This window comes from Phytophthora sojae (assembly GCF_000149755.1).
Source record: "Phytophthora sojae unplaced genomic scaffold PHYSOscaffold_1, whole genome shotgun sequence".
Lineage (NCBI taxonomy): Eukaryota > Oomycota > Peronosporomycetes > Peronosporales > Peronosporaceae > Phytophthora > Phytophthora sojae.
In genome coordinates, this window is record NW_009258115.1 from 2,651,887 (window position 1) to 2,679,626 (window position 27,740).

Consider the following 27,740-nt stretch of genomic DNA (forward strand, 5'->3'; position numbering starts at 1 on the left):
GCCCCGCAACTTCAATTTCAATTCTAAGCCTGAAAATATACGAATGCCTTGAATCTGATTGGCTATGCGAGCCGGACGAGTGCCACTCGATTCTTACAATCAAATTAGCGGAGATCATGACCGAGTACCTGCCCGAGGACAACCGCACGTACAAGGAGAAGGGTTACTGGGACTCGCGCTTCGACAGGTGCGGTGTTGTACGTGTATCAGTGTCTCGCGCTGCACTGGAAACTCGCAGGAGCTGAGTTGACCCTACTCTTTCTTTTGCAATTGGGCTGGACGAGACAGCGAGGAGTCCTATGACTGGCTGGCCCGCTATGAGAACGTAGCGGAGCTGCTCAGCAAGTACGTGCGCCCGTCGGACCGTATCCTCATGGTATGATAGCTTGGGGATGTTGTGGTGGGGTGACGAGTAACTTTTGCTCCGGAGCTGACAACGTGGGCGGTTGTGCGTGTCCTGCAGGTTGGCTGTGGCAACTCGACGTTCAGCGTCGACATGGTACGGCTTCAGTTCAGTGCTTTAATGGTGGCATGCCCGAGTCCGCCAAGCCTCATGCTGTGGGTTGTATTTTGTTGCGGCAGTACAAAGCGGGCTTCCGCAACATCACCAACATCGACTTCTCCAAGGTCGTCATTGAGCGTATGAGCGCCAAGTACAGCGTACGTGCCTGTAATTCCAGAGTGTCGACCTATACACAGCACTAACCAGCGCCGCCTCTGCAGGAAGAGATGCCGGAGATGAAGTGGCTCGAGGCGGACATGACCACGCTGCGAAAGGTGTTCGATGCGGACAGCTTCGACGTTGTCATCGACAAGGCCGCGATGGACGCGCTCATGTGCGACGAAGGCGACGTCTGGTCGCCCTCGGAGGCGGTGATCGAGCAGGCCGCCGCCATGTGCAGCGGCATCACGTCCGTGCTGGTGCCCAAGGGCACTTTCCTGCAGATCTCGTTTGCGCAGCCGCACTTCCGCAAGCGCTTCTTGCTGGGCGAGGGCGAGCAGGCGCCGACCAGCACGGTCTACGGCTGGAACTACTCCTACCACAAAATCGGTCAGTGCGCAGTTTGTCCTCCTGCAAGCTCCACGCCGCTCTGGACTAACTTCTCTCTTGCTCATTTTCTCGCAGATATCGGTCTGGGGTACTTCTTCTACGTGCTGCAGAAGACCAAGGCCAGCGCCAAATAGACCATCGCTGCCAACGCCTCTCAATAGAACTTGCATTGCTCTAAACGATTGTTGCTTGGTGTTTTGACGTTGTGAGGCCTTGTAGGAAGCTGCATAATGCACTGCATCATGCAGCCTGCATTGCGTTCTTCGCGTGTGATGCCCCCACGCTACAGCCCCACATTGAAGTGGCCAATTGAGCCCTCTGATTGGCCCGTGATGCGCATCACCGACGTGTACGTCGACGCAGCATCGAAAAGATCCCGAACACCAGCTCACTCTTCAATCGGCCAGCGACCGCGCAGGAAGAGGAGGACAAGCGCAGCAGAGCAGCCCTCGCAATGGAGCATTCGCACTCTCACTCGCACACGCACTCGCATTCCCACAGCCACAGTCACAGCCACGAGCTCGGGCCCGAGCACGCGATCGACGGCGACGAGGTGATTCGCCGCTTCACGCAGAGCCGAGGGCGCGCGCCCACGGCCGACGAGGAGAAGCAGCTGCGGGAGCACGGCCACACGCACGAGCACATGGAGCACGCCGGCGAGTTCCACGAGCGCGACGCGGCCAGGACGGGCCGCGACTGGGCGCAGCGGGCCTTCACCGTGGGAATCGGCGGGCCCGTGGGCAGCGGCAAGACGGCGCTCATGCTGGCGCTGTGCCGCGCGCTCAAGGACAAGTTCAGCCTGGCCGCCGTGACCAACGACATCTTCACGCGCGAGGACGGCGAGTTCCTCGTGCGCCACGACGCGCTGCCGGAGGAGCGCATCCGGGCCATTGAGACGGGCGGCTGCCCGCACGCGGCCATCCGCGAGGACATCTCGGCCAACCTGCAGGCCTGCGAGGACCTGACGGACGAGTTCGACACGCAACTGCTGCTGGTGGAGTCAGGCGGAGGTGAGGTGGAGCTGCGCAATTTGGCGGCGGTAGATAGATGTAGCTAACTGGAATTATGCGTGTGCGTCTGTGTATCCTGTAGACAACCTGGCCGCCAACTTCAGCCGCGAGCTGGCCGACTACATCATCTACGTCATTGACGTGGCCGGAGGCGACAAGGTGCCTCGCAAGGGCGGTCCGGGCATCACGCAGGCCGACCTGCTGGTCATCAACAAGATCGACCTGGCCCCGCACGTCGGCGCGGACCTGGACGTCATGGACCGCGACGCGAAGCTCATGCGCGGCGAGGGCCCCACGGTCTTCACGCAGATCAACCAGGGCAAGGGCGTCGAGGAGATCATCGAGCATGTGATCGGGGCCTGGAAGGCGGCCGTGTAATAGGCGTTTCGAAGTCTTGTCAGTTGCTGTATGCATTGGTTGGAACTGTAACAATCGAGAGTGTGCCAGCGCACGGCGGGCGTTGGGCGCTCTGGCAATTGATGCAACACCGTTGCTACGAGCTTAGTACATGTACAGGCTGAAGCTGTTTCTCCTTGACTGGGCTGTGGCCGTTTGTGGATACTGGCGCGCTGCAATTGGCAGCCAAAAGGCCGCAGTGGCTAACGGTCTCGCGAGCTTGGGATGGTGCAGGCTGTCTCAAGCCAAGCAGACCGAGGTGTTCTCGCTCACTTGCCTTTCTGCTGTGAAGGCACCACCAGGGGCTCCGCAGCCATGGTATCGGACGAGCTCGCCCCGCTGGAGGCGCACGTGGAGGCGCAAGTCAAGCACCTGACGGCCGTCACCGGCGTCGTCTGCGAGCTCCAGGCCGTCGAGAAGCAGTACGCAGACGACTACGCCGCCCTCCCGCTCGACTTGCCCGCTGCCACCCAGTTGACTCTCGAAGGACTCCCACAACTGCAGCAGGTTAGCGACGGCTTCAGCCAATTCGTGCGCAATAGCTCAGCTATCAAGGCCGCCGTCGCCGTCGACCTGTCCAAGAAAGTGATTGCACCGCTGGAAGCGTTCACAGCGGAGCACGTGGAGAAGACCCAGCACCTGCTCTCGGAGCTCTATGAGCTCCTGCAGAAAGAGAAGGCGTTCGACGTCGCGTACCAGAATTTGCTGGAGACTTGTGAGAGAGATCACAACGCTGGACCAGCAGTGGACGGATCAGCTAATGGTGAGTTCGTTGAAGCGGAGGCGCTGCTACACAGGGTGCACATGGAGCAGCTTCTTCGGAAGCGAGATGCCGAGCGCCTCGCCATCCAGCAGTGGATCACAGCGCTGCACTTTGCTGGCCAACGCTATGAAGCACACGTTCGGAATGTGCTGCAGCTGATCATCGCTGTATACGACCGCATGGTCGCCGCCATGACGAAGCTTGCTGGCGACTATCAAGAGCTTGGCCGCGATCCCAACGAGGCCACCACGGTTTTGAAGCTCAACAGCGACAACAACTGCAGCGCCGTCTCCGAGGATAGTTGGGAGAGATTTTTGGCAGCGTACGAGTGCCACGTGACGATCACGAGCTGGATGAGCGAGCTCTTCAAGCACCTAGTGCCAGCAGAGCTCAAGTTCGCGAAATCTATGCAGAAGGCCATCAAGGTGGACCGAGCGCTGTGCAAAACTTTCGGAGGCGTGGGGTTTAGCGCTCATTTTGCTGGATTCATCCAGTTTCATGGTCTGCTGACGATGAACATCTCGAATCCCATTATGCGCACACTCAAGTTCTCCCAGGAACGGCAAGAGCGCATGCGAAACGAGTTGGTGAAGTCGCTGGAGGAGACGCGAGATCTCGTTGACGGCGCTCGAAATCGCGTCAACGCGCGACTGGCAACGGACAAAGTAGAGGAAGAGATCCCCGTCCGCTGCGACAGCATGACGTCGTCGGAAACGTCGGACTGCAGCATGGACGACAACAACGAGGAGGATCCGAAAGCCAGTGACCCTGTGCCACAACAGGATACATGTACGCTGATCGAGAGCTCACCGGAGCAGATTGACCTGAAGAGGTTGGAAAGGAAGCTGGCCTTGCAGCGCCAAGAGATGGTTCAGGTGCTGGAGCAGACGTCGTATCTCTCTGTGAAGACGCTGGAATTAATGGTGCAAGACCACGTCAAGCACGTTAACAAGGCGCTGGCTACGCTGAAGGTTACGATGCATGCGGAGTCCCCAGAAACGAAGCGCAGGAAGTCCGTCGTGGCCTCGCAGCCGTGGAGCCACATCACTGAGAGACTTTCGATCACGGTGACTGATCAACCCGTCGTTGCGAGTGAAGACGATCAACCTCCAGGCTCTAACAATGCGAATGAAAGCATTAGAGCAGTAAGCCAAGGCCTTCATCGGACTTGTGCGGCACAAGGAATTAATGAGCCAAGATCCGTCCAAGTGGCACTGAGTGCGGCTCAGACTGCGGTCGGTGTAGCTGCTTGGGCCGCCACAACGGTTTTCAAGGCCGCACGAACTCACGTCCCACCTTCATGTGAAGAGCGCGTTGCTCTTGCAGCTATTGTGGCGATGATCCTGGCCTTGATAGGAATCTGTGTCCGATCAAGCCAACTCCAGAGCTCCTGGATCGATCTCACACACAACCAGCACTCGAGCTCGGACGACATCATGCAGATCGTGAAGCTGGCACTGGAGCAGTGCACTCAAGTCAATGTCGTGAACTAACTTGATAACAATAATCGAGCGCTTTGATTTATTTAACGTTAGTGCTCTTTGCACTTCCAAATCAACTTACACCGCACGACTAGCACGGATCGATCGCTGTGGGTTCGATACAACCGAGTGCGTCATCGTCGGGTGGCCAGCATTGATACGCTCCGTGAACGCCTTCCGGGCGTATGCCTCTTTCGTCAATATATAGTTCACCGAGAACTTGATCAGGTCAAGCGGGAACAGCCACACGATGGCCCACAGCCAGGCAATCAGCGCGTAGCCCCCACCACAGCCGATCACGGCAATCCGATTGTTATTTGGATAGCCACCGAAGCCAATCCAGCCGATCAAGGATGCCACGATCTGAGCAAACACGAAGGCGATCATCAGCATCGCACATGGTTTCTCCAAGAAGAACCAATTGTTGCGACCGGCAGTTCGCGTCACGAAGATCAGCGCCTGGCCGGAGATCGAAACTTGCAGGTATATGAGCGAACGGAGCACACCCTGTTTGCGCTGGAGGCCAGGACCGATCATTTCGTAGTCACGTGTCCACGTCTGGTTCCAGTTGCTGAAGCCCCACACGTAGTCGCAGAAGCCAACCTGGTTCGTGATGGGAACCTCGTCGTTGCCGATGAACGTCACACCCTTGCCCAGCTGAGCCGCCGTGAACACGTCGTAGTCGCCCTCGTAAGCGGCACCGCCAGCGCCCATAGTGTAAGCGTACACGTACTGGTTGTACGCAACCTCGGCCGACGGCTTCGCGTCGTTCGGCAGCGAGTTGAGGTGCACGTCCGCCAGGTCCTCGAACAGCTTCGAGCGCGAGTCGTACTTCTCCTGGTACTGCGTCCAGTACGCGTCGATCGCCTTCTCACGGAAGTCGCCCACGTCCGCGATGCTAGCGGCCTGCGGCACGCTGCCCGTCATCTCACCACAGCCCGTCGCGTTGTTCTCCATCACGCACGTCTGGTACTGGTCCTGGAAAAAGTCGTGGCACTCGTTCTTCATGCAGCTCACGCACAGGTTCTCCACGCCCGTGCTCTCGAATCCGCTCGAGTTGTTGACGATCGCGAACAGCACCACCGTCGACAGCGTCAGCCACAGGCCGAACGAGATCGACGAAATGAACACCTCCTTCAGCTTCCACGAGTCCGGGTGCGGCGACGCCACCACGTTGTCCTTCGAGATCGTCAGAATGGTGCCGTCGTTCAGGATGGCCAGAATCACAACAAGGATCGGAGGGAAGTACCAGTTCCACGCCACCGTCAGGATGCCGAACGTGAACACGATACGCACCGTCATGGCGATCGAGTACATGGCGTAGTTCTTCATGCGCAGGAAGATCTCGCGGCTCATGCGGATGGCCGTGATGATCACACTCAGACCGGGCGACACAAGCACGATGTCGGCCGCAGCACGCGCAGCGTCCGTCGCATCGTCCACAGCAATACCAATGTCGGCCTGAGCCAGGGCCGGAGCGTCGTTCACACCGTCACCCGTCATGCCCACCACCTTGTCCAGCGACTGCAGGTGCTTCACGATCTCGAACTTGTGCTCCGGGAACACCTGAGCGAAGCCGTCCGTGTCGTAGATCATCTGCGCCAGGTTCAGGCCAGGAGGCGGCGCAGTGTTGAAGAAAGAAGTGTCCAGGATGTTCGTCGGCATTCCCAGCTGACGGCACGTCTCCACGGCAATGGCCTTCTGGTCACCCGTCACCATCTTCACAGCGATACCCAGAGCAATGGCCTTCTTCACCGTGTCGGCCGTGTCGTGGCGAGGCGGGTCGAACAGCGGCAGCAGACCGATCATCTGCCACTCGCACTCCTCCACCGGAACGTCGCCGCTGCGAGAAATACCCACACCCAGACCACGGTACCCGCGCGAAGCGAACTCGTTGATGCGGTCCTCCACCTCCACGCGCAGCGTGTCCGCGTTCACGTCCATGTCCAGCACCACCTGCGGGGCACCCTTCACGGCACGCAGGATCTCGCCCGTGCGGTTGTCCTTCAGCTTGGCAATCGTGCGCTTCGTCGTGGGGTCGAACGGCGTGTAGTGCAGCAGAGTGTACTCCTGCCACATCGTGTCCTTGCCCGGGTACGTGTTGTGGCACACCACGTCGATGGCCTCGTTGTTCTCCGTACGCGCCGACAGAGCGCCGTACTTCAGGATGTCATCCGCCGTGAAGTTGTTGTACGGGATCAGGTTGTCCATGTCCACCGAGAGCTGGTTCAGCGTCAGCGTGCCCGTCTTGTCCGAGCACAGCACCTCCATGCTGGCCATCTCCTCAATGCACGTCAGACGCGTCACGATGGCGTTCTCCTTCGCCAGCGCCGACGAACCGATGGCCAGCGTCACCGACAGCACCGTCGGCATGGCCACGGGGATACCGCCCACGATCAGCACCAGGATGTTGGCCACGCCCAGGCAGCCGTCCGTCACGATGACGCACGGGTTCTGCGACGTGCGGCCGGCCATCTGCACCAGCAGCTCCACCACGCACCAGAACAGGATCGACACCATGCAGAAGTTGCCCACCGTCGTCAGCACCATCTGCAGACGGCCGTGCGAGTCCGCCGTAGCGATCTTCTCGGCGGCGCGGCCCAGGAACGTGTTAATGCCCGTGCTCGTCACGACGGCCTCGATCTCGCCCTGCTTCACCACCGAGCCCGAGTAGCCCTCGTCGCCCTCGTTCTTGGTCACCGGCAGCGACTCGCCCGTCAGCGACGACTGGTCCACCTTGACCGCGTCGCCCTCCAGGAACTTGAGGTCGGCCGGGATCACGTCACCCAGACGCACACGCAGCACATCGCCGGGCACGAGCAAATTCGCGGGCACAGTCTTCATTCCACCATCGCGCAACACTTTGGCCTCGGGAGTTAAATGGCCCATCAAGGCCGACACAGCGTTTCCTGCTTGAATCTCTTCCAGGTACCCAATGCACGCGTTCAGCAGCAGCAGGAACAGGATCAGCGCGAAGTCGGCGTAGTCCAGCAGCACGATCGACAGGATGGCGGCCACCTCCATGGCCCACGACAGCGGGTTCCACATGAAACCCAGAAAGAGTCGCAGCTTGTTCACCTTCTCCTCCGGCAGCTTGTTCGGTCCGTACACCAGCAACCGCTTCTCCGCTTCTTCCGACGTCAGGCCCTCGCGAGACGTGTTGAGTCTGTCAAGAGCGGCATTCAGTGGCACTCGGTCCCATTGTACCTGGCCAAGCTCGTTCACGAAGTCCTCGGTCGGAGCCATTCTGTTGGTGGTGGTCAAAAGCTTTCTCCGGCCAATTGCAGAATGAATATGATCAAGCCCAAGGGCGTCATATTGCTCACGCCTCGTCCCATTGAGCCTCGAGGCTGGTCTCAAGTTCCTTCTCCCCTTCGCCCAACGCGGTCGCAAGACGCGCTTGAATACCACCGTTGGGCTCACTCACTCGCTTTGACGGGTAAAAGGCGACAACCGACGCAATCTTCGTTTCCCCGATGCAGGGTCTCTCGTGAGGGGCGTGCGAGTGCTTGCAGACGGCAGCACACTCGCACGGGTGGCCCGCCAAGAAGTCATCGTCGCTGAGGCCACGGTCCACCGCTTCGGAATTTGTTTCTCTCATGATAGTGACAGGGGATAGTGACGGGCTGCCAAACGGTCTTCAGCTCTGTGGCTCGCTCGGCCTCTGGAAGGGAAGATGGTCTCTCCAAGGCGAGGCTTGCCAGGTGCAGACTGCAACTTGCAGTTGAACAGGTTGAATTCGTACGCAATGCGCTGACACGCAAAATGCCCCTCGTCAAAACCACGTCGCAATCCGACACAACGCAAGACCCCCAAACCAAGTTGAAGTTCGATATGTAGCCATCTGCTCATGTTAAAGAGCCGTTGAATGAATGATCTCTTCATTCTCGAACTCGCGCTCCGACCCGCAACTAACGAGCGCCCAGGCCATCTATGGTGGCCAACGACTCGAGCGCCTCGGGCCACGACGCGGCCGCGTCGCCTGCCGCTGCCTGGCGCCCGCCCACGGACGAGGAGTCCACCACGTACCGCCACCAGGCGTCGCTGCCCAAGCTTCCGATCCCGTCGCTGGAGGAGACGTGCCGCCGCTTCCTGGCGTTCGTCAAGGCGCTACAGACGCCCGAGGAGCAGCAGCTCACGGAGCAGCACGTGAAGGAGTTCCTGGCCAGCGACGGCCCGCGGCTGCACGCGCAGCTGCTGGAGTACGAGAAGGACAAGGTGTCCTTCATCGAGGACTTCTGGTACGAGGCCTACCTCAACCACCGCAGCTCCGTCGTGCTCAATGTCAACCCCTTTTTCGTGCTGGAGGACGACCCCACGCCGTCGCGCAACAACCAGCTCTCGAGGGCCGCGTCGCTCGTGCTGGGCGCACTCAAGTTCGTCAACGCGCTGCGGAGAGGCACGCTCGAGCCCGACATGTGGAGGGGCAACATGGCGCTGTGCATGCACCAGTACAAGCGGCTCTTCGGCTGCGCGCGCGTGCCCTCGGCGGGCGCCGACGACGTCATGGTGGACGAGCTATCCAAGCACATCGTAGTGGTCTGCCGCAACCAGTTCTACTGGTTCGACGTCATCTGGGAGGACGGCGTCACGGCCATCACGGAGCGAGAGCTGCTGGCCAACCTCAAGGCCATCCACGAGGACGCACTCAAGGCCGACGACGTCGAGGCCGCGTCCAACGCCGTCGGCGTGCTCACCACCGAGCGACGCGCCAAGTGGGCCAGCCTGCGCACCAAGCTGCAGTCGGCCAACAAGGACACACTGGCCGTCATCGACCGCGCGCTGTTCCTTGTGTGTCTGGACACTACGTCTCCTCCGGACGCAGCGGCCTTTGCGGCTACGGCGCTACACGGCACTTACAGCATCACCAAGGACGGCGTGCAGACGGGCACGTGCATGAACCGTTGGTACGACAAGCTCCAGCTCATCGTGTGCGAGAACGGCGTGGCCGGATGCAACTTTGAGCACGCCTTCGTGGACGGCCACACGGTTCTGCGCTTCGTCTCGGACGTGTTCACGGACACCATCATCCGCTTCGCGCAGACAATCCGCGCCGGCAACTACGCGTTCTTGGAGGCCTCTTACCGCGCGCCGCAGCTAAGTCCGGCCGACTCGCCCGATCGTCCCCGCGTGCAGCCGCACAAGCTCGAGTGGACGCTGGACCGCGAGCTTCAAGAGGGCATCAAGTTCGCTGAGGCGCAGCTCACGGACCTGATGCTGCAGAATGAGGTCAAGGTGCTGGAGTTCACGGCGTTCGGCAAGCTGTTCATCACCCAGCACAACATGAGCCCGGACGCCTTCGTGCAGATGGCCTTCGTGGCCGCCTACTACTTCCAGTACGGCAGCGCGCCGTGCATCTACGAGCCTGTGCTCACCAAGCGCTTCCAGCATGGCCGCACCGAGGCAGCACGCGCGATGACGTCGGACGCGCTGGAGTTCGTGGAGACGTTCTTCTCGGAGAAGACGCCGCTGGAGAAGATCACGTCGCTGCGCAAGGCCATCGCCACTCACGTGAGCAACGTACGCGACTGCGCTGCCGGCAAGGGCCCCGAGCGCCACTTGTACGCGCTCGAGTGCCTCTGGCAGCACGAGAAGGCGGCCGACAGCAGCAAGCCCACGCCCGCGCTGTTCGCGGATGACGCCTGGCGCAAACTCAACCACTCGGTGCTGTCGACAAGTAACTGCGGCAACCCGAGTCTGCGGCTGTTCGGCTTCGGCCCCGTGGTGCCGGACGGATTCGGTATCGGCTACATCATCAAGGACGAGGGCATCCAGTTCTGCGCGTCGTCGCGGCACCGCCAAACCGAGCGGTATCTCAAGAACCTTGAGTCATACTTGCTGCGCGTGCAGGACCTGCTCATGCACGAGGAGGAGATCCGCTTCCCGCACTCCACCGCGGCCAAGAAGAAGGCCGTGCAGGCTTCGTTCAAGGGCTACGGATTCTTCGACGACGGGGGGCAGCCCACTGAAGTCAAGGCGCTGGCATCGATCGGAGCCGTCGGCAAGCCGCTCATGTAAGACGAAGCAGATTGAAGTACTGTAGTAGGTGGCAAGAAGTTCGTAGTGACAGCGTGTGGCGTAATTCAAGTGGATCCGTATCCGATATTCTCAATGCGCTGCGCTTCGATGATGGAGCTTCCTGGTGCCCAAGTCACACAGCTGGCAAGGAAGCGGTTTCGCTGCTATTTCGACTGCCAAACGCCACGCTGGACTCAACACGAGGGGCGGACCAAGTTGACGCGGAGGAGACAGAGAAAGCCGGCAGCGAGTTTCGATTTTCGTAATGCAGCAGCAGCCCCCGACGACAGCCCGAAAAAGCCCCCAGCGGATAAGACCGAGCACCGTTGCCTTCCTTGCTGCTTGCGCTCTTAACATGGAATCGGAGCCCCCGCAGAAACGAACGAGGCCGTCGCCTCAGCACCTGGTCGCTGCTGTAAATGGCATTGCGACTTGAAGTCTCCAACAATCAGTCAGTGAGTCTGATCAAGTCGGGGAGTGTTGACAACGAGAAAGCCATCGCCTCCGTTTCGTCGGGCGAATCGAGTCCGAAACGCACACGCACGCGCGTGAGTGAGTGAGTGTTGCTCTCCGGTCGCTCTCGGGCCCTCGGTGTTCAACCGCTGCGTAGACCTAACTGGGTGGGGCGCGACGATGGCCCGCTTGCATCGGCTTGAAGGCGACTCGCACTTGCATCCACACGTCGACGCCTCAACCCACACGGGCCCCTCCTCGCTGACTGTGAATCTCCCCTCAATCTCCACTCCGTCGCCGCTGGACGACGGCGACAAGAAGTTTATGCCGATGCCGCCGCAACGCAGCAGCAAGCCCCACTCCAAGAAGAACACGCAGCTGAGTGATAGCCGCATCCACCTGGAGCCGCTTCGTCCGCCGACAGCAGGAACGGTTGCCAGTGGGCGGGTAAGCAGCACGAGGCTCACGGTCAGTTCGTCGTCGGGCAGAGTCTCCTGGGACTCGACTGTGATGGAACCAGGCAGCACCGTATCGGAAAACCTCAGCGCCTTCCAGGAGCTGGATCGCAAGCTGCAGTTCTACAAGACGCTCGCCGCCCTGAAGATGCGAGACGCGGCGCAGTCGGAGCAGGCTTTACAGAAGACGCTCACCTCGTTACTCTTTGCAGCAGCCACGGCACTGGATGCTACCGTTGTGGTGCTTTATTCGCTGTCAACGGCCGAGGTTCCGGTGGTGAAGGTTGTAGCCTGCTCCACCTCAACAGCTGTGAACTTTCAAACCTCGCTAGAGAACTTCGCCTTGCGAGGCCTTGTTGAGCATTTTAGCATCCACGACGATGGAGCACCAACCACAGGACCCGCGGCCACGTACGTTGCGTGCCTGCAAAACTTGGGGACATACGATCTCGCGTGCGATGTGGACTCGGTGCTGGGCTTTTCGACCGCCAGCGTGCTGGCTGGAGTACTGCCGGATGAGCACGGACGACCGCGTTTTGTGGTGGAGGCGAGGAGTACCCAAGAGGGGCTGTCGTTCTCGAAGGAATTCATGCAAGCCACGCTCACAGCAGTCGAGAACGCTGTGTATCCGTTCGAATTGCGGCGGGCACTAGCGCGGCACACTCAATCTGAAGCGGTGGTGGAAGAAGTTCTTTGGCACGCGGTGGGCCCACCCCCAGACACGTCCCTGGAAAATGCAGACGCTACCAGCGGCGAGCGGACAAGCCTCATTCGAGGGAAGTCCGAGAGACCTACGAACGCTGAGGCGGAGTGGTTACACGCCCCAGACATCGGACACTTGGCAGCGGAGATTACAGCGGCAGCCCCGGTTGTGTCGGGGGTCTGTCTGATTGAGCTTCACACCGACAAGCACAGCTGCAGCGTGCTTGCTAGTCACGGATTGGGCTTCGAAGAGAACCACAGGGAAGCTTTCTGCGCCCTCGTTGGCTCTACGAAGGTACTGTTCCAGCGGTTGCTGGGGAGTACTCGGGCTCATGAACGCTTAGATCTTAGCGACGATGCAGCTTTGGGGTCTGCCCTGCACTTGGAGACTGACGTGGAGCACGCGCTGACGTTTTTGCCCGTACCTGCCAGTCGAGGAGCGAACCCGAGCGGCGTTCTTTGCCTTGTGTCAACCTCTGCGGAGACTCTGTCGGAGTCGATGCTTGAAGTGGAGCCTGAGCTACCGCTTGAAATTCAGTTACAGCCCATTCTGGCAGCGATAGCGCTGGCCCTAGCGGCCAAACAACGATCAGATGATCTGCGCGCGTCGACCCGGCAAAAGCGGCAATTGCTAGCGCTGTGTCGCTCACACTTCCTAGTGGAATCGGTTCGTGATCCCTCGAGCCTCGTGTCGTTGATCTGCGAGATCGGCAGTGCCGTGTTCCATACGGCCCACGTCACGCTCTACGTGTCCGACACGATCAAGCAGGAGCTCTGGAGTCTCAGCTCTCTCAGCAGCGTCAACGGGCTACGCATCCCATACGGACGCGGCATCGCTGGCCATGTTGCCGCTACCAAGGAAGCGTTGACTGTAGATCGACCATATGAGGACCCGCGCTTCGACAGGTCTTTCGACGCCAAGTTCGGCTTCAAGACGGAGTGCCTGCTTACTCAGCCCGTGCTGGGGCGTTCGGGCGAGACGGTGGGCGTCCTGCAGGCAGTCAACTTCGGTCAATTCCCAGCAGCGAGCCCCCCAGTCGCGCGCTATGATAACGAGGTGATGGCGGTCTACCTACGGCTCGTGGCCCATGCACTGCATGTGAACTCGTCGCTCATTATCTTCGCCAAGGTGCAAGCCGATTACTGGGCGAATCGCGCCGCCCAAGAATCAACGCGGGAAGACACTGTGGCCAATGCTGAAGGCAAATTCAGCAGTGCTGCGGCTGGCACGGGCAGCGCGGACATTGGTCTCGATGCGAAACTCGAGGTGGCCAGTGTGCACTCGCTGCTGGATCTGAGCGGCTTTGACGAGGCCAAGCGTATTCCTAGAAACAAGTGGAGCACCTTTGCCTACGCTTGCTGGGCTCTGGGACGCTTGATCGCGCTGCGTCGGATGGCTAGGTTGCGGCTGCAGCAGCTAGCCCAAATGCGCCGTGAGAGAGCTGAACAGGGTCAACGTGATGACGATGAAGACGACAGTGATGACACACAGGAAGAGGTCGAAAAGCCCGTCGTTCGCGCTCGTGTCCGAAGTCGTACGGCTTCTGTCGTACGAGCGAGCCGCACTCACTCCCTCATCACGCGATGGCATCGGATGACAATGGGGCAGGAAGGTCTTGATCACGTGGACGAGTTACTGCGTGACAGCTTCGACCCTCTCACGAAGTCGATCTCGGAGCTGGAGAAGTATTCGTACCAATTGTTCGAGGGGCTGGTGCTCATCGGCACTTTTCGCATCGAAGAGCATGCGCTGCGGGCGTTTATCGGCGAGCTGGCCAGCAAATACCGCGACGTGCCGTACCACAGCTTCTATCACGGCTTCGACGTGGCTTTGGCCTCGTACGCGCTCATGCGCTCGGGCGAGGTGCTCTCGGTCATCAAGGAACTGGAGGCTTTGAGCTTGCTGATTGCCGCGCTGGGTCACGACGCGGACCACCCGGGCAACGACAATCAGTTCGAAGTGGACTCGAACTCGGCACTAGCGCTCTGCTACAACGACATCTCGGTGCTTGAAAACCACCACGCGGCCACAACGTTTTCGGTGCTTCGGAGTAAGTTTCCTTCTTTGTGCTGCTAGTTGTGGCGTTGGTAGCTTGTCTAACTTGTTCATTGTCGCCTTTCCTACCAGTGAAAGGCTGCGATATCCTCCGCGACCTGAGCGCCGTTGCCCGCGTGTCGGCTCGAACCCACATCGTGCGCTGCATTCTCGGCACCGACATGAAGCACCACACCAAACTCTTGTCGGAGCTGGCCGTCGTTGGGTCCATCCAAGAGTTCGAGAACGTGCCCGAAGGTCGACAGCTCATGCTCAACATGATCATCCACGGCGCCGACCTTGGGTCGGTGGGGCGGCCGCTGCGCGTGGCGCTCAAGTGGGTGGAGCGCGTGTGCACCGAGTTCACGCAGCAAGCGGAGCGGTCCGCCGAGCTTGGGCTGAACGTGCCGCCGCACCTGCTCAACCTGCAGGACGAGACCACCCGCTGCCGCCTGCAGATGAACTTCATCGACTACCTCGTGGCGCCGCTCTGGGTGGCGATCAGCGGCCTCGTTCCAGCGGCGAAGACAACGCTCGACAACCTGCGCACCAACCGACTGTACTTCAGCGAGCAAGCCACGCTATCAGCCGCCAAGACGCATAGCTAGCGTTGGGGCCAGGATAGTAGATAGTTAAGTTATTGTCCATTATTTCTTTTCATGTACCTTGTAAGGGGGGGGCTTCTTGTACTGTGTGGCCGACTTGACCAAGAACCATCGCGTATCGGGCCAAAATAACAAAAGGTGCGGCCGGCCACTTGCATTAACGGCCGACGATGTGGGGCATCGGTCTGGCTTCGGTACTGGTGGCCGTGGGCGTGATGCTCATCGTGCTGGGGTTCCAGGTGCAAGAGGCCGACCGCAAGGCGCAGGCCGCGGCGCTGTTCAAATGGGTGCCCAAAGCCGCTGATGGCGTCACCGGCGCCAACTTCCTCAACTCATCGGGCTTCAACTACGCAATGGACGCACCCGAGTTCACGAGCTTCTACCTCTGGAACCTCACGAACGCTGAAGACTTGCTATCCGGCGGCGCAGCTCAGCCGAAGCTCCAGCAGGTCGGGCCGTACACGTACGAGAAGCGATCGAGGAAGCTCAATGTGAATTTTAACGCCATCGACGACGACGCGTACGACGCCGACAGCTACGGCGCCGTGAGCTACGAGGTGGCCTCCACCTACCACTTCTCCAGCGAGCGCTCGAACGGCTCCGAGAGCGACGTCGTCGTGACTCTCAACGCCTCGTACGTACGCCACCTGGCCAAGCTGCACGCCCAGACCGGCCACTCGGAGAGGTTTCTCGCGGCCGAGTTCGCGCACGCGCACATCCGCGACTATACACGGCACCTACAGACCGAGTTCCTCGCTGCGACCAAGCTACGAGCGCTGCGTGCGCTGCTCCCCGAAATGGTGGCGGAGGTGAAGCGCGAGGTCCTGACAGCGGTGGTCAATCGCCAGCACAGACGCATCCGAGACGCGAATCTTCCGGCAGCCCTGGTGCGGATGCATGCGGTGGCCCGAACGGAGCAGATTCCAGTCATGCTACGTGATGTATTCCGCGACCAGGCAGACGTCGCGATCCCTGGGCTCCTCGCGGAGCAGTACGCGCTTGCTCGAAGACAAGCTGTGCCACGTGTGCTGAGCAACCTCTACAATCGGCTGCTCGTGGAGGCCGTGCCAGACTTGCTGGGCCGGCAGATTAAGGCTCAGCGTGTGAATTTCGTGCCGCGCACCCTCGGATCGCTGAACCTCAAGCTGCAGCGAATCGCGTTCCCGTACGTACTGCAGGAAGTCTTCGAGCGCGCGTGCCTCGAGGTAGTGCCATTTGTACTGCGCTCCATCAAGAGCGAGATCGTGGCTCGGAACATCGCGACAAACCGGGTGACTGCCGACGCCGCGAACCTGGCGGTGGTGAATCTCTGGCGACAGGTAGGCAGCACTCCGACGGATTTTGACGCGTGGATCGACGATAGCCCCACGGGCCAAGCGCGCACGGGATTCGAGTTGCTGCCCGCTACATCAGCCCTGCAGCTGAGTCTGGAGGTCGCTACCATTCTACTCGGCTCGCTATCGTCAAACCTGCGCTTCTCGCTCGTCGACTACGACGCTACTCAAACTGCCGCCGATGGACTTGGCGGCCCGCAGACAACGGCGGTGGGTTTTGCTATCTGGAAGCAGGTCGTGGCGCTCAATGAGACCGCCATCGACTACGTGCTTGATGGGGTCAACAACGATGTCGCCCTGGGAAGTGACTATCTCACTCGCGATCAGCTCATGGCGGTCCGCGACTACATCATCGCTTGGGCGCAGAGTAGCGTCGTGCAGCGCGATAGACAGAGGTTCTGGCGCAAGGCGTTTGCGAAGCGCACAGCCGACAGCGATTTAAGTGACCCCGACGTGGATTTGGATCTCGAGCAAGTCGGCGTTCAATCGGGATTCAGTCTCCAGCCCTTGTCAGCACCGTCAAGCGCGACGACAGTGAGCGTCGCCACAGCGCAGCAGCTGTGGAACGCGTCGATCGAGTACGCTTTCGTTCATCCGGCAGGTTTCACGAAGTGGATGAATGTCGTTGGTGGAGTGGAGACTGGCACAACCTCGGGTCTCTTGGATGGTGTTACGGGTATGACAGGTGCCGAGGTGGACTCCATCTCGATGTGGATCAAGCGCCTGCTAGTCGACGGCTTTATTCGGCGACGAGCGCTTCTGCAGTGGACGCACGGAACTTGCTTAACAGCGCTGCAGTTGCCACGCGAAGACGGTTGTCTGCGATATGATCTGGAGCCAAACATCGACGGCGAGCAGCTCGGGTTCGAGATGAACCCCGACGCAGTACTTGACATCGGTTCCGGGATCTCTCAAGCCGCTCGCGAAGCTCTTTGGGATGTCACGCAAGACTCTGTGTCCTTCCTCATGCCAGCACACCCCGCCGACACGACCAAGTGCTATGGTCGGTGGGTGCAAGCGATGCGAACGAGCAACTACGCGCGCCTCATCGACGACTCCCCGCAGCTCAAAGCTCTCGCTGTTACCGAGGCGAGCGCAGAAGCTATTGGGGCGTGGCTGCTAGATTGGGCCCAGAACGACTTGAACAAGCTCGCCGTCTACTACTGGTGGCTGCGGAGTACATGCTGGTCTCGAGAAGAGGACAGCCCGACTCAAGTCGCGTCTCAATCGGTTGACACGGGCCAGTCCACATGCACGGAAACGCCGGATGAACAGGAGCAAACCACAGTGTCGACGCCTGCTGATGAATCTCCGTTCTTCACAGACGACAGGACGTACCTGGTGACGAAGGATACATGTCCGCCTACGGGGCCTCAGTTTACACGAACGAGGGAGACGTATACCCTCAACGCTCGTGTGTATTCCTGCGATATCGTGTCAACGGGCTTGGCGGACGACCTGGACGATGAAACAACCGGATTTGAGCTGGAGCCGCTCGTGCAGAACTCCGCGGATCGGGTTAGTTTAGCTGCTGCAATTGTGTTGTGGGACCCCGAGAGCGAGCTCTCGTTCCGCAACGCACAGGGCTACAAGAACTGGATCGAGCTTGCAGCACACATTAGTGGAGGGACTACGGGAGTAGCAGCGGAAATCCAGGCGGTTGTCGCCGACGTGAACGCTGCGATCACGTCGTTGTGCCAGGACGCTTTCGAAGGTGGAGGGGCCAGCTCGGGGATTTTCAACGTGACCCTTACCGACACGAGCTGCTCGCCTGTAACCACGGCCCACGCCTCGCAAGTTGCTGCCTGGGTAAACCAGCAAAGCGGCTCTACTTGGGTGGAAAACTCCGTACTGGATCAGTGGCGACGAGGCGAAGCAGGAGGGCTGGATATCGAGCCCTATCGCGACGGTCTTCAGAGCGGTCTGGAGCTTACGACAGGCTGTGAGACGACGCTGGCTTCGTTGACACTGGACGAGTGCTCGACGATCACCACTGAGAACGGAACAAAGTACGAAGTCCCTCGCGAAGCTCTCAAACTTTGGGATATTTCACATAGCGCATCCTTCCTCACTGTCGAAGGGTATGCTTTGTGGGATTCATTGGCTTTAGCAGTTGAGAGCAGTGACGCCGCAAGTCTTCAAACTGCCCAAGCAGCCCTCGCAAAAGTCTGCGGCAGTACTGGAGCTTCCTCTACGTGGGAGATCTGGATGGAGCGCGTGTTCCAGTGGCTTCAGCGATGGAGAACTAATGAGCATCTGGACCGAGATGTTCTAGGGCATTGGCTGTACGCGCGCTGCCCCACGACGCCTAAGGTTACTGAAGAGACCACCGCAGCTCCCCAGATCTCTACTGTGCCTTCGTGCATAGCGTCGCAGTCAACCAAATTCTCTGCAAGTCTTGACGACATCCAGCAGCGCGCGTCACGACCCGTTGCCTTCTTTGACGCGAACGTGGTGCAAGACGCAGCTCTCGTTCGACCCAGCACAACAGTCACAGTCGATGAGGACTGGACGCTATGCGAACCATTGGAGCCGTCGGGCTTCACGCAAACGATGGGGTCTCGGCAGAGCAAGAAGGAGTTCGAGGCTTGTAACTTGCTCAGCGTGCTAGCCGCTCCGGAACTGTACCCGCTCGCCAACGTCACGCATGTGGATGCAACGTTCGAGCTCAACCGGTCGGTACCGGCAGATATCTCCATCGAGGTGGCTCAGGAGATCTGGAGCTCGCAGTCAGCCTTCGGTCTCCTTGACGCCACTGCCTTCTTTGACAAATGGTACCCAGCAATCGACAGATCTGCCGCTCTCCAAGCGCTTCAAGAGGACCTGGACGCACTCGTTGGGAGCTCATCGCCTAGTGATTTGTCTGCAGTCCAGGACTACCTCAAGCAGTGGGAAGGCAGTGACGCTGCAGCGACTATTGTTGCTGCCTCGTGGATCTCCACGGACGCGGCAAGTGTGGACGTGGATATCCACGAAGCCGGCGACCAGCGCGGGTTTGAGCTCTTCCGGAACGCTGCTTACAAAGGGTCAGCGAATACGTTGCCGCTGCCTTCGCTTGAACAGGCAAAGCTCTTGTGGAGAACATATAGTGTGTACTCAATCGTCCGAAGCGATGGCGCTGAGGACGATGCTGGGCTTCCGACGGGCTTTCGAGCCTGGGAAGAAATGTACGACGGTGTGGACTATGAGTCGGAGCAGCTTGTAGCGCAGTACCCGCTGAAGAGTCAAGTCACGCGAGCATCAAGCATGACTCACACTTTGAGTGCCTCAAAGCAAGCGTTACTGTTAGCAGCCATGACTGCTGCAACTTCACTGACCGAGGCACAAATCCGTGGCGTTGCTCGCTGGCTGTTCAACTGGGCCACCGACGACTCGCTGCGATACTTTATGCTGGTGCAATGGGGGGCGGGTGAAGCCTTTCGAGGCGATTCAACTCGGAGCTTGGACTTAGCCTCTCACTTGGAGCGATTGTACTCTTTCGTCGTCACCTCCGACATGGACCGCGATTATTTTACAGCGGCTTCGCCCGTTCTGGCCGGTACAAGCCGAGTATCGCTAAGGAAGTTGTGGGATGTTGGGACCACGGGCTCTCTTCTGGATCCAGCGAGTCGAATCGTGTGGTGCATGGTGGCAGTAGCTGACGGTGACGGGAACACGAGAGCACCATGCGCACATCTTCTCGACGGCTACGGAGTGCTCGAAGATTCTGCGTTCAACGAGTTCGTCGCACTGGTCCAGCCAACGATTCCCAACACTCCAATCGTTCAGTCAACAGCAGACCTGAACGATCTAGCGCTGGGGTTCCTGGAGCAGGCTCTTACAATGACATCTGAGCAGCTCCAAGCCGTAGCGTATTGGTATCGAGGGGTGCCTGAGTCCTCGCTGTTTTTCCAGGTGTACCAGCTAGACGGGTGGAGTGCAGCTCCAACCAAACCGTCCCAAGACCCCCTTCAGTTCGGATATGAGCTGGCGTTCGTTCTCCCATGGAAAACTGAGGTGGTGGCCCGCAGTGTGTCGATTAGTGACCTCGTTGCGAACGTTGCAGTGCTGGGAGGAACCGAGAAAACAATTGACGAGTGCACCAGATCTCTCTCGCTGCTTTTCACGCTTTGGGACGCCTCAAATCCAGCTTCGTTTCTCCATCCGACGGGGCTGTCGACGTGGCTTGCATTCACCCGCGAGGAGAGCGTCGAAGCAGACGTAATTGGCTCTGGGAATCCAACCGCCAAGGTGATCGACGACCAGCAACTGGCAGCCGCCACCGTCTCGTGTCTGTTGCAACTTGTGGGACATTGGCTCAAGTCGTGGTCTAGTCACCCCAGCGCTCGCATGTTTATCGAGGAATTCTGGATCGCTCCGATCACTCAAGGGGCTGCATCGACCGCCCAGCTACTTCCGAGTGCAGCAGACATGGCCAAGGCGTTCCCTTTGAACGAGCTGGACTTGCAAGCACAAGAAGAAGCAAAGCTCTTCAGTACTACGGATTGGTGGGTAGCAGCGGCTCGCGTTTTGCTGGACGTTGAAGAGTCTGTGTCGCTGGTGAATCCAGACGAGGGGTTTGCACTGTGGCGGACAATGTTGGTCGCCTGCTTTTCGTCGGATCGGACGACGGGGAACTGCCGAGCACCTGACGAGCCTGCCAACTACGAGGCCCACAAGAAGCAGGCTCTCAGAGTGCTGTCACGCTCTCTGCTGGACCGCATTGGTGCTGTATCTCCGTCACTATCCACGACCAGTGACGAAACTCTGCTGGCCTACACAACCTCCATGATCTCGTCTCGCATCGTCCCTTGGCTGACTGCTTTGCTGGACGACATTGTTCTCGAGCAATACGCAGTTGACCAGGTACGCGTAGCCAACAGCGACGAAGACAGCACTACAGGTCCGTTGAGGTTCTTGGACTTGGCTGCGGCCCAGTTCGTCAATGGCAGCTCCACTGCAGCCAATTACTCCGTGTTCGACACGAGCTCTGGCCACACCATTCTAGACGACAATGGGACTCGGTCGGAGCGATTTCCACGCACCGCGTTCGTATTTGACGCTTCGAGTGGTGCAGTTGTGCAACAAACCATCCCTTTTCCCCCGGGATTCGGCGAGCTGAGTGCGTTCTGCAGTGAAAGTGCGCACGATCGTCGCTTTGCCTACGATGCAGATGTCACGTGCAGCTTTGGGACGGAGTATACGCTCTCGATCAGCGAGACCCTCGCACTCTGGACTGCGTTCGGGTTCAATGACACGACAGCGTGGACGTGGCCAACGCGCAGTGTTCCTGCCAGCCTCTCGGAGAGCGGGGTCCCTCCTCCATCTGCACTGCCGAGTACCTTCCGAAGTGCGTTGCTGTTGGATGCGTTCCTGGCTCAACCATTCGAGACCACGTCAGCGTGTGAAGCTCTAACGTTGACAGTCATCGAAGCTTACGATAGTGAGTGGAGCCAGCAGGAGAAGCTGCAGATTTGTGTGGATCGATCGGGCGAGGCAGGCGTTGTGGGGCTGACAACAGTGTATCTGCGCCTGCCCGGTCTCGAGGCGTTCAATGACAAACCGGTCAGCTTTGTACATGACATGCAGGCTTACTTGCGGTATGCGGCCACCAAGTTCGGCTTTGAGCCAAACATCCTCCAATTGCCCCCAAGTTCACCACAGCAGGAAGTCTCTCAATCGCCATCCTTGGGCTACCCGACAGGCGGGTACTTTGCTGCATCCACGGTATCCCAAGTGTTGTTCGCATCACCTCCAAGCGAGGCGGGCGATTCCCCCGAGATAACTCCGTTGTGGGCCAACGCTACGACCACCGAGCGTGGGGCCTCGGCATTTGAGTTCGTGCTCCCATCGGAAGACAACGCAGCGCTGTACAGGAAGAGCAAGAGCGTCGTGGGCCGACTTCTTGCAGTGGATAACACGACGCTAATGAACGCGTGGGGCGAGGACGTGGAGCTCAGCGCGGTGCGAGTGACGGATGGCACGCAGTTCACGACTGCGGTGCTCACGGGCCAGGGCGAGAACACGGCCGACTCGGTGGAGTTTCCGCCCAAGAAGCTCTACTTCTACTGGGGATACGCGCGTCGCGTGGCTCAGATCTCCTTCGACTCCAACACGACCCGCTTTGGCCTCTCGACGATGCGGTACGCTGTTGACTGGACGCTGCCTTCGCGCCTTCCGACTGGAATCGTCGAGAGTGCTGCGGCGCCCTCCCGCCCGAGCCTCAACATGAGTTTCCTCAGCAACGATCTGCCCTTCGTCGTGCAAAACAGCTCGAACCCAGACAGCCCAACGTCGGTGTTTGATGTCGACCCTCGAACTGGTGCAGTACTGCACCGTCGACTTGTGTGGCAGCTCACGGCGCAAGTTGGAGACTCCCAAGTGCTCGACGTTTGGCACGCGGATCTGGCTGCGGGGTGGCTTCCAATGGTCTGGATCGAGGAGGAGGGTGGCCTCTCCGTCGCGGCGGCCGCTTCGCTGGTAAATCTTGGGCCGCTGTCTGCCAAGACGCTGTTCATACTGGGGATTGTGGCGGGATCCTGCTCCATTGCAGTGGGCTGTGTGGTAGCGTACATTTCCATCCGGCGAGCCCGACTGATGCGAATGCAGCGCTTCCACTCCATCGTCCCAGAGGCGTCTGCAACCGCAGTCATGAACGGCGGTGAAGAAGACGAAGACGTACTAAAGAGCGCGTGCACAGCGGAAGACGGCGAAGCAGACGCCGTCGACGGGTCAGCGGAGGGCATGCAAACGATGCTGGACCAGACCGAGGGCATCGATAGCGATGAGATTCGAACCGAAGAAACCACGAGGGCGTGGCTGCATCGGGCCTCGGAGTAGTGAGTAGTTAGGTTAGAGCAACACGACAGGAGTATAGCTGCACGCACTGGTGTTGTTTATGATGCGTCGTGGGGGCCCGGTGGTAGTTGGAATCCCGCAGCGACTGCGTGAAGAGCGCCGGGTACAGGAACTTGAGCGTGTCCTCCGTGAACGTGACGCCGATCTCGCCCGTGGCGTACACGGCCACGGCGCAGCGCGAGTCGTCGTCGTTGTCCACAAGCCGCACCGAGTTGAGCTTGAACGTCAGTCCTTGGTGGAACGTCGTGTACTTCTCCCACTGGTCCATGAAGGCCTGCACGCCCTCGAAGTCCCGGCACAGGACATCCCGCCGGAAGACGCTCGTCATGAAGCGCTCGGTTGTCGAGCTGCGCGCGCCGTCCGCCGAGTCGTATCCGTGCGCGAACTGCAGGAAGTACTCACGCGTGAGGTCAAGCGCCACGACCGAGCTGTTGGCCCGCCAGAGCAGGGTGGCCGAGTCGCGCAGCAGCGTCGAGCGCTCCAGCGACGCGATGTGAGACTGCAGCGAGCGGATGGAGGCGTCCAGGCTCGCGTCCTCCGGCTCGGGCTCAGTTTCAACCTCGCTCCGACGGTGATTGCGGCGCGCGCCTTGTCGGCGTCTCGACGCGCAGTTCGGGGGCTGCGGCGCGTGGTGGCGCCGGCGATGTCGCAAGGTCACCACGCGCGCGAAGCGCCGCGCCAGCTGACGGGCGACGTCCGAGTCCCGTTGCAGCTCTCGCTCGGGCGGCGGCAGCGGTCCGTGGAGCAGCGGCAGCATCTGAAGTTCTCAAGTGAAGTGCTGAGGTGGGAGGCTATTGCTTGAGCTCGGATGCTCGGATCCGCGCGTCGGCGAGGAGAACAGGAGTGGAAGCGTATGACCGCGCCCTCTAGCAGCTGGCAATCCTCGGAATGCTGACAGACTCGTTCTCGCTCCACCAGAGCTGAAACGATGCGGGTGTATGAGTCCTGCGCCTGCGAGAGAGTGGAGCGAGTGCTGCCTGCCTGCTTCTTCGCTGGCCTTCGGTCGTTCAGGTATTTGACTTCTGCCACGGCAAGAAGGGAGCCAGGTCGTTTTCTATTTCACAGGGACCTCCGTTTTCCCCGGGCCTTGCTTGGAGTATCAATGCCGTAGAACTAAATGACTCAAATGGAACCTCACCTTGAAACGAAAAACGAAATGTATTGACTTTATGAAGATACCTACCTTGATGAGTTAGTGTGTTGACTTTATGAAGATACCTACCTACCTTGACACTTGACCTGTTCTTGTAGGGGAGTTAAAACCGATTTGGTCAACTTTGTATCGCTTGAAATTCAGAGCATGTGGAGCTTCTACAAGATTTCTCCCTATTGTCACATTCGTAAGAAACTGACCGGATTTTATCGTGTTATATACTGCTGATAGCGATGAGATTCGAACCGAAGAAACCACGAGGGCGTGGTATTCCTAACGACCATCAAATGCCCGTCATTCGACGCAGTTAAGTCGTGCTGGTTACATGCAGCACCAGCATATGCACGACTGTTACAGTGTGCCCTCTTCAGTGGAGGCCCGGCAGTTTGCCTCCGTATCCGGATGTGTGTGACACATAGACACACAGTGTGTCTATCCAGTGATCAACATCCCCTTGTAGGAATGTGACCACCGAGGACCAGTTTTGGGGCAAGTCAGGTACGTCCGCTGCAAACGCTTGCTTGCTTGTCTTGGAATCTATGGCTATGTTTGCCAATGCGTCCGCCATCTTGTTGAAATGGCGAAGATGGTGTGTCCAAGATCGCACCATCAGACGATCTGCCATTGTACGACATTGAGTGTACAACCCTTGTAGATGTCGTGAACGTGGAAATCGCCGTTCACGAAGCTGCGTGATGATGAGGTGACTGTCTCCAACGACATGGATGCCGTATAGAGTAGCGCACACCGCATATCTGAGCCCGACTAGTAGCCCCCGATATTCAGCAATATTGTTGGTGGTCTTGGATGCAGAGGAGATGCTCGCCAGCCAGACAATTTTCGGACTGGGATCAGCCCCACCGACCTGGACTATGGCCGACCCGGAGCCTCCGGGACCGGGGTTGCCTCGGGACCCCCATCGAAATAGAGGATGTGGTGTTGCTGCTGCCTCGTAGGTGACGGCAGCGCCTGTGTCTCCGGCCCGGGTGTAGTCAATGCGAAGTAACAGAGTTTCGCTGCAGCAACTTTGTGGGGCCCAGCAGCATGCGTCGTGCAATGTGCTCGCACAGTCAGATAGGCAGTGCGGAGTCGCCCATGTAGTACCGCTGCTACCCTATATGGCGAAGTGTCCTCATTGGCATCTCGATAAAGACACCGCCGACGCCAAATTGCTTGGAGGGTTTCAATAGCACCCACTCGCCAGCAATCGTTAAGAATCTCGTACAAATGTCCCCGAACAGCATTGCGGCTCTCCTCAGTGTCATTTTTGTGCGTATCCTCGAGAAATGTCCACAACGAAGGGGGCACATGCTCCAGCTTTAACCGGAACGTTGCGTCTAGCCGAGAAGTCGTCCGAACAATCCCCAACGCCTCCCATGCAGCGTAGAATACCTGCCAGAGTTTGGCAGCTCCGGCGCAGGCCCAAAATGTGTGCTCCGCATCAGCCGAGGCGCTCGAACACTCACTGATTGGGCACCCAACTTTGTTTTGGGTAACATCCCACCTGCTAAACGCACGCAGCTTGAGTCGATATAGAACTTGTTCGCCCCACCCCGTAGCTCCGACAATCTGGCGCACACTTTTCCAGCTGACCTGTTCTAACACCGAATCAATGCCGGGGTGTGCGTTGCGCCAGGCTTGTTGGCGGCCGGCCACATCTTGTTCTCCATGGCGAGTAGGCGCCGCTAATACAGCACTTTTATAAGCATGTCGCGATCGTTGCCAGCGCCCCTTACCATGCCATAGGCAGACAAGTCTGTTTAGGCTTGGATGAGGATAAATATCTCGAATCTTGGCCTCGTCGCCCACGTAGTCATTGAGACTTCGTACCGCGTCGCTTCTCGACGCAACATACACCACTACCCCGGGGCCTTGGCCCGTGCCCGAGAGACATAATGGCACCTTAGCGTCCGCAGTCACCCTCGCCCCAGTGGTGCGAACACAGAGAGGGTGGTCCCATGGTTCAGCAACGATGCGCAGTTCATCACCAAGCGACTCGCTTGAAGCGAGGGAGCGAATACGAGTTCTGGGAAATTCGTCAAGAGAGCCACAATTAGGCGACGCGCTGCATCATCTGAGATCGGCCTTTGTTTGTGAAAGGCGATGCGTCCAGTCCTGATGTGAGTCCACCTTAACACATCACGAAGTAGGATCCCCGGTGCCGTAATGCTGGCAGGAAACGACATCGCCGGCGGACCATTCCAGGTCAGCACGTATTTCACTTCCGCATAAGGTAGCCATTCCAGGTGGGGCACTCCCAGATAACGACGCATGCATTGTCGTTGCGCGGAAGTGTCTGCACCCGCCAGACATAACAAGCTGAGGTCACAGGGTCCGTTGTCCCAGCAGATGGACTCAGGGACCGCATTGGTCACGATATCGAAGAGCTCTGCGTAAATCGTATTGAGCCCGTCCGCCGGGGAAGGCGCCCCCGCCATTTGCACCATCTGCACTCCAGCCCTCCACATCGTGTAGCCGTCGCGAAATCCATGAACAATTCGCTGGCGGGACTGTGGCGTGATATACAGCGATGAGGCTGTCAGTGAAGAGCACCGAGAGAACAGTATGTCACCAACGATATGATCTAGCAATGAGCCACTCACAGCCCAAGCTGAAACATGCACTGCGGCCATTGCAAGGAGCTCAGCCCGAAGGTCCGGAATAGCGAGGCCGCCTTCATGACGAGGGAGACGAGTGACATCAGCTGCGAGCCACGTGTTAGGCCTCTCGACTTGAGGGGTAAATAATCCATGCCAAACGTAATTCCGGATGCATTTCGAAAACGTCACAACGGTGTCAGTGTCCGGCCAAACATGACGACCGACAAAAAGGAGCTTCGGGACAATTACGGCAGCTGCCACTCTCGCACGTTGATCCACAGTTAGGGTCTTCTGACTTGCAAGTCGGATACGTAGCCGTAGTTGATCACCTGCTAATTCCCAAACGCGCCGGATGCACCGCTGACTACCAGACGGAATGCCGAGATAACGACAGGTATCCCCGGGTGCCAGCAAGCGTAGTTCCCAGTTCCATTCAACGCCAGGGCTGAGTCCGTCCGGGTGCAGCGCAATCGCAGTCGTTTTCTGGCGGTTGAGGCGGAGTCCGGAGGCGCTACCAAATTCATCGATAGTCTCAACAGTGGCTGGGACTTCACTCGGCTCACGGCAATAAACAGCGGTGTCGTCCGCGTACCCGGCTACCCGCAGAACAATCATCGCCTGCTGCGTGACCAGCGTGACTCCGCGGTGGATTCGCCCCGAGTCCAGTCTGCGATAGAGCGGTTCCAGCGCTAGGATGAACAAAAGGGGGGCAAGGGGCACCCTTGCCTAATGCCCCGAGTGACCAGTACCTTGCGCGATCGAGTGCCATTGGCAAGGAAACGCACCGTGGTCCCAGTGTGCAGCTTCTCAATCGCGTGGACAAATCGTGGGGGATATCCATGCCTTA

The 27,740-nt window shown here is 59.0% G+C and overlaps 8 protein-coding genes across 8 annotated transcripts; 5 read left to right on the forward strand and 3 right to left on the reverse strand.

The window, feature by feature from the left end:
* Positions 1-116: 116 nt before the first annotated feature.
* On the forward strand, positions 117-1,185 carry PHYSODRAFT_476587 (hypothetical protein; the record flags this gene model as incomplete). Its single annotated transcript, XM_009516276.1, has 6 exons — positions 117-187; positions 289-376; positions 464-499; positions 583-660; positions 724-1,051; positions 1,127-1,185. The coding sequence occupies 6 exons, from the start codon at positions 117-119 to the stop codon at positions 1,183-1,185; spliced, it is 660 nt and encodes a 219-aa protein (XP_009514571.1).
* Positions 1,186-1,505: 320 nt separating this feature from the next.
* On the forward strand, positions 1,506-3,588 carry PHYSODRAFT_476498 (hypothetical protein; the record flags this gene model as incomplete). Its single annotated transcript, XM_009516277.1, has 3 exons — positions 1,506-2,061; positions 2,144-2,409; positions 2,803-3,588. Coding segments are annotated over 3 exons (1,608 nt in total), but the record flags the coding sequence as incomplete, so codon positions are not given.
* A 1,191-nt stretch (positions 3,589-4,779) lies between these two features.
* Positions 4,780-7,947, reverse strand: PHYSODRAFT_472773 (hypothetical protein; the record flags this gene model as incomplete). The annotated part of the gene is made up of 1 exon (XM_009516278.1): positions 4,780-7,947. One exon carries the CDS (start codon positions 7,945-7,947, stop codon positions 4,780-4,782), a length of 3,168 nt encoding a protein of 1,055 aa, XP_009514573.1.
* Positions 7,948-8,634: 687 nt separating this feature from the next.
* Positions 8,635-10,719, forward strand: PHYSODRAFT_470072 (hypothetical protein; the record flags this gene model as incomplete). The annotated part of the gene is made up of 1 exon (XM_009516279.1): positions 8,635-10,719. The coding sequence occupies one exon, from the start codon at positions 8,635-8,637 to the stop codon at positions 10,717-10,719; it is 2,085 nt and encodes a 694-aa protein (XP_009514574.1).
* Positions 10,720-11,352: 633 nt separating this feature from the next.
* PHYSODRAFT_474675 (hypothetical protein) lies at positions 11,353-14,972 on the forward strand (the record flags this gene model as incomplete). Its single annotated transcript, XM_009516280.1, has 3 exons — positions 11,353-12,303; positions 12,433-14,380; positions 14,458-14,972. 3 exons carry the CDS (start codon positions 11,353-11,355, stop codon positions 14,970-14,972), a joined length of 3,414 nt encoding a protein of 1,137 aa, XP_009514575.1.
* A 794-nt stretch (positions 14,973-15,766) lies between these two features.
* Positions 15,767-23,122, forward strand: PHYSODRAFT_472178 (hypothetical protein; the record flags this gene model as incomplete). The annotated part of the gene is made up of 2 exons (XM_009516281.1): positions 15,767-22,741; positions 22,892-23,122. 2 exons carry the CDS (start codon positions 15,767-15,769, stop codon positions 23,120-23,122), a joined length of 7,206 nt encoding a protein of 2,401 aa, XP_009514576.1.
* A 97-nt stretch (positions 23,123-23,219) lies between these two features.
* PHYSODRAFT_390355 (hypothetical protein) lies at positions 23,220-23,468 on the reverse strand (the record flags this gene model as incomplete). The annotated part of the gene is made up of 1 exon (XM_009516282.1): positions 23,220-23,468. A coding segment is annotated over one exon (249 nt), but the record flags the coding sequence as incomplete, so codon positions are not given.
* Positions 23,469-24,482: 1,014 nt separating this feature from the next.
* PHYSODRAFT_353397 (hypothetical protein) lies at positions 24,483-24,946 on the reverse strand. The gene has a single exon (XM_009516283.1). It carries the CDS (start codon positions 24,916-24,918, stop codon positions 24,661-24,663), a length of 258 nt encoding a protein of 85 aa, XP_009514578.1. The 5' UTR covers positions 24,919-24,946; the 3' UTR covers positions 24,483-24,660.
* Positions 24,947-27,740: the final 2,794 nt, after the last annotated feature.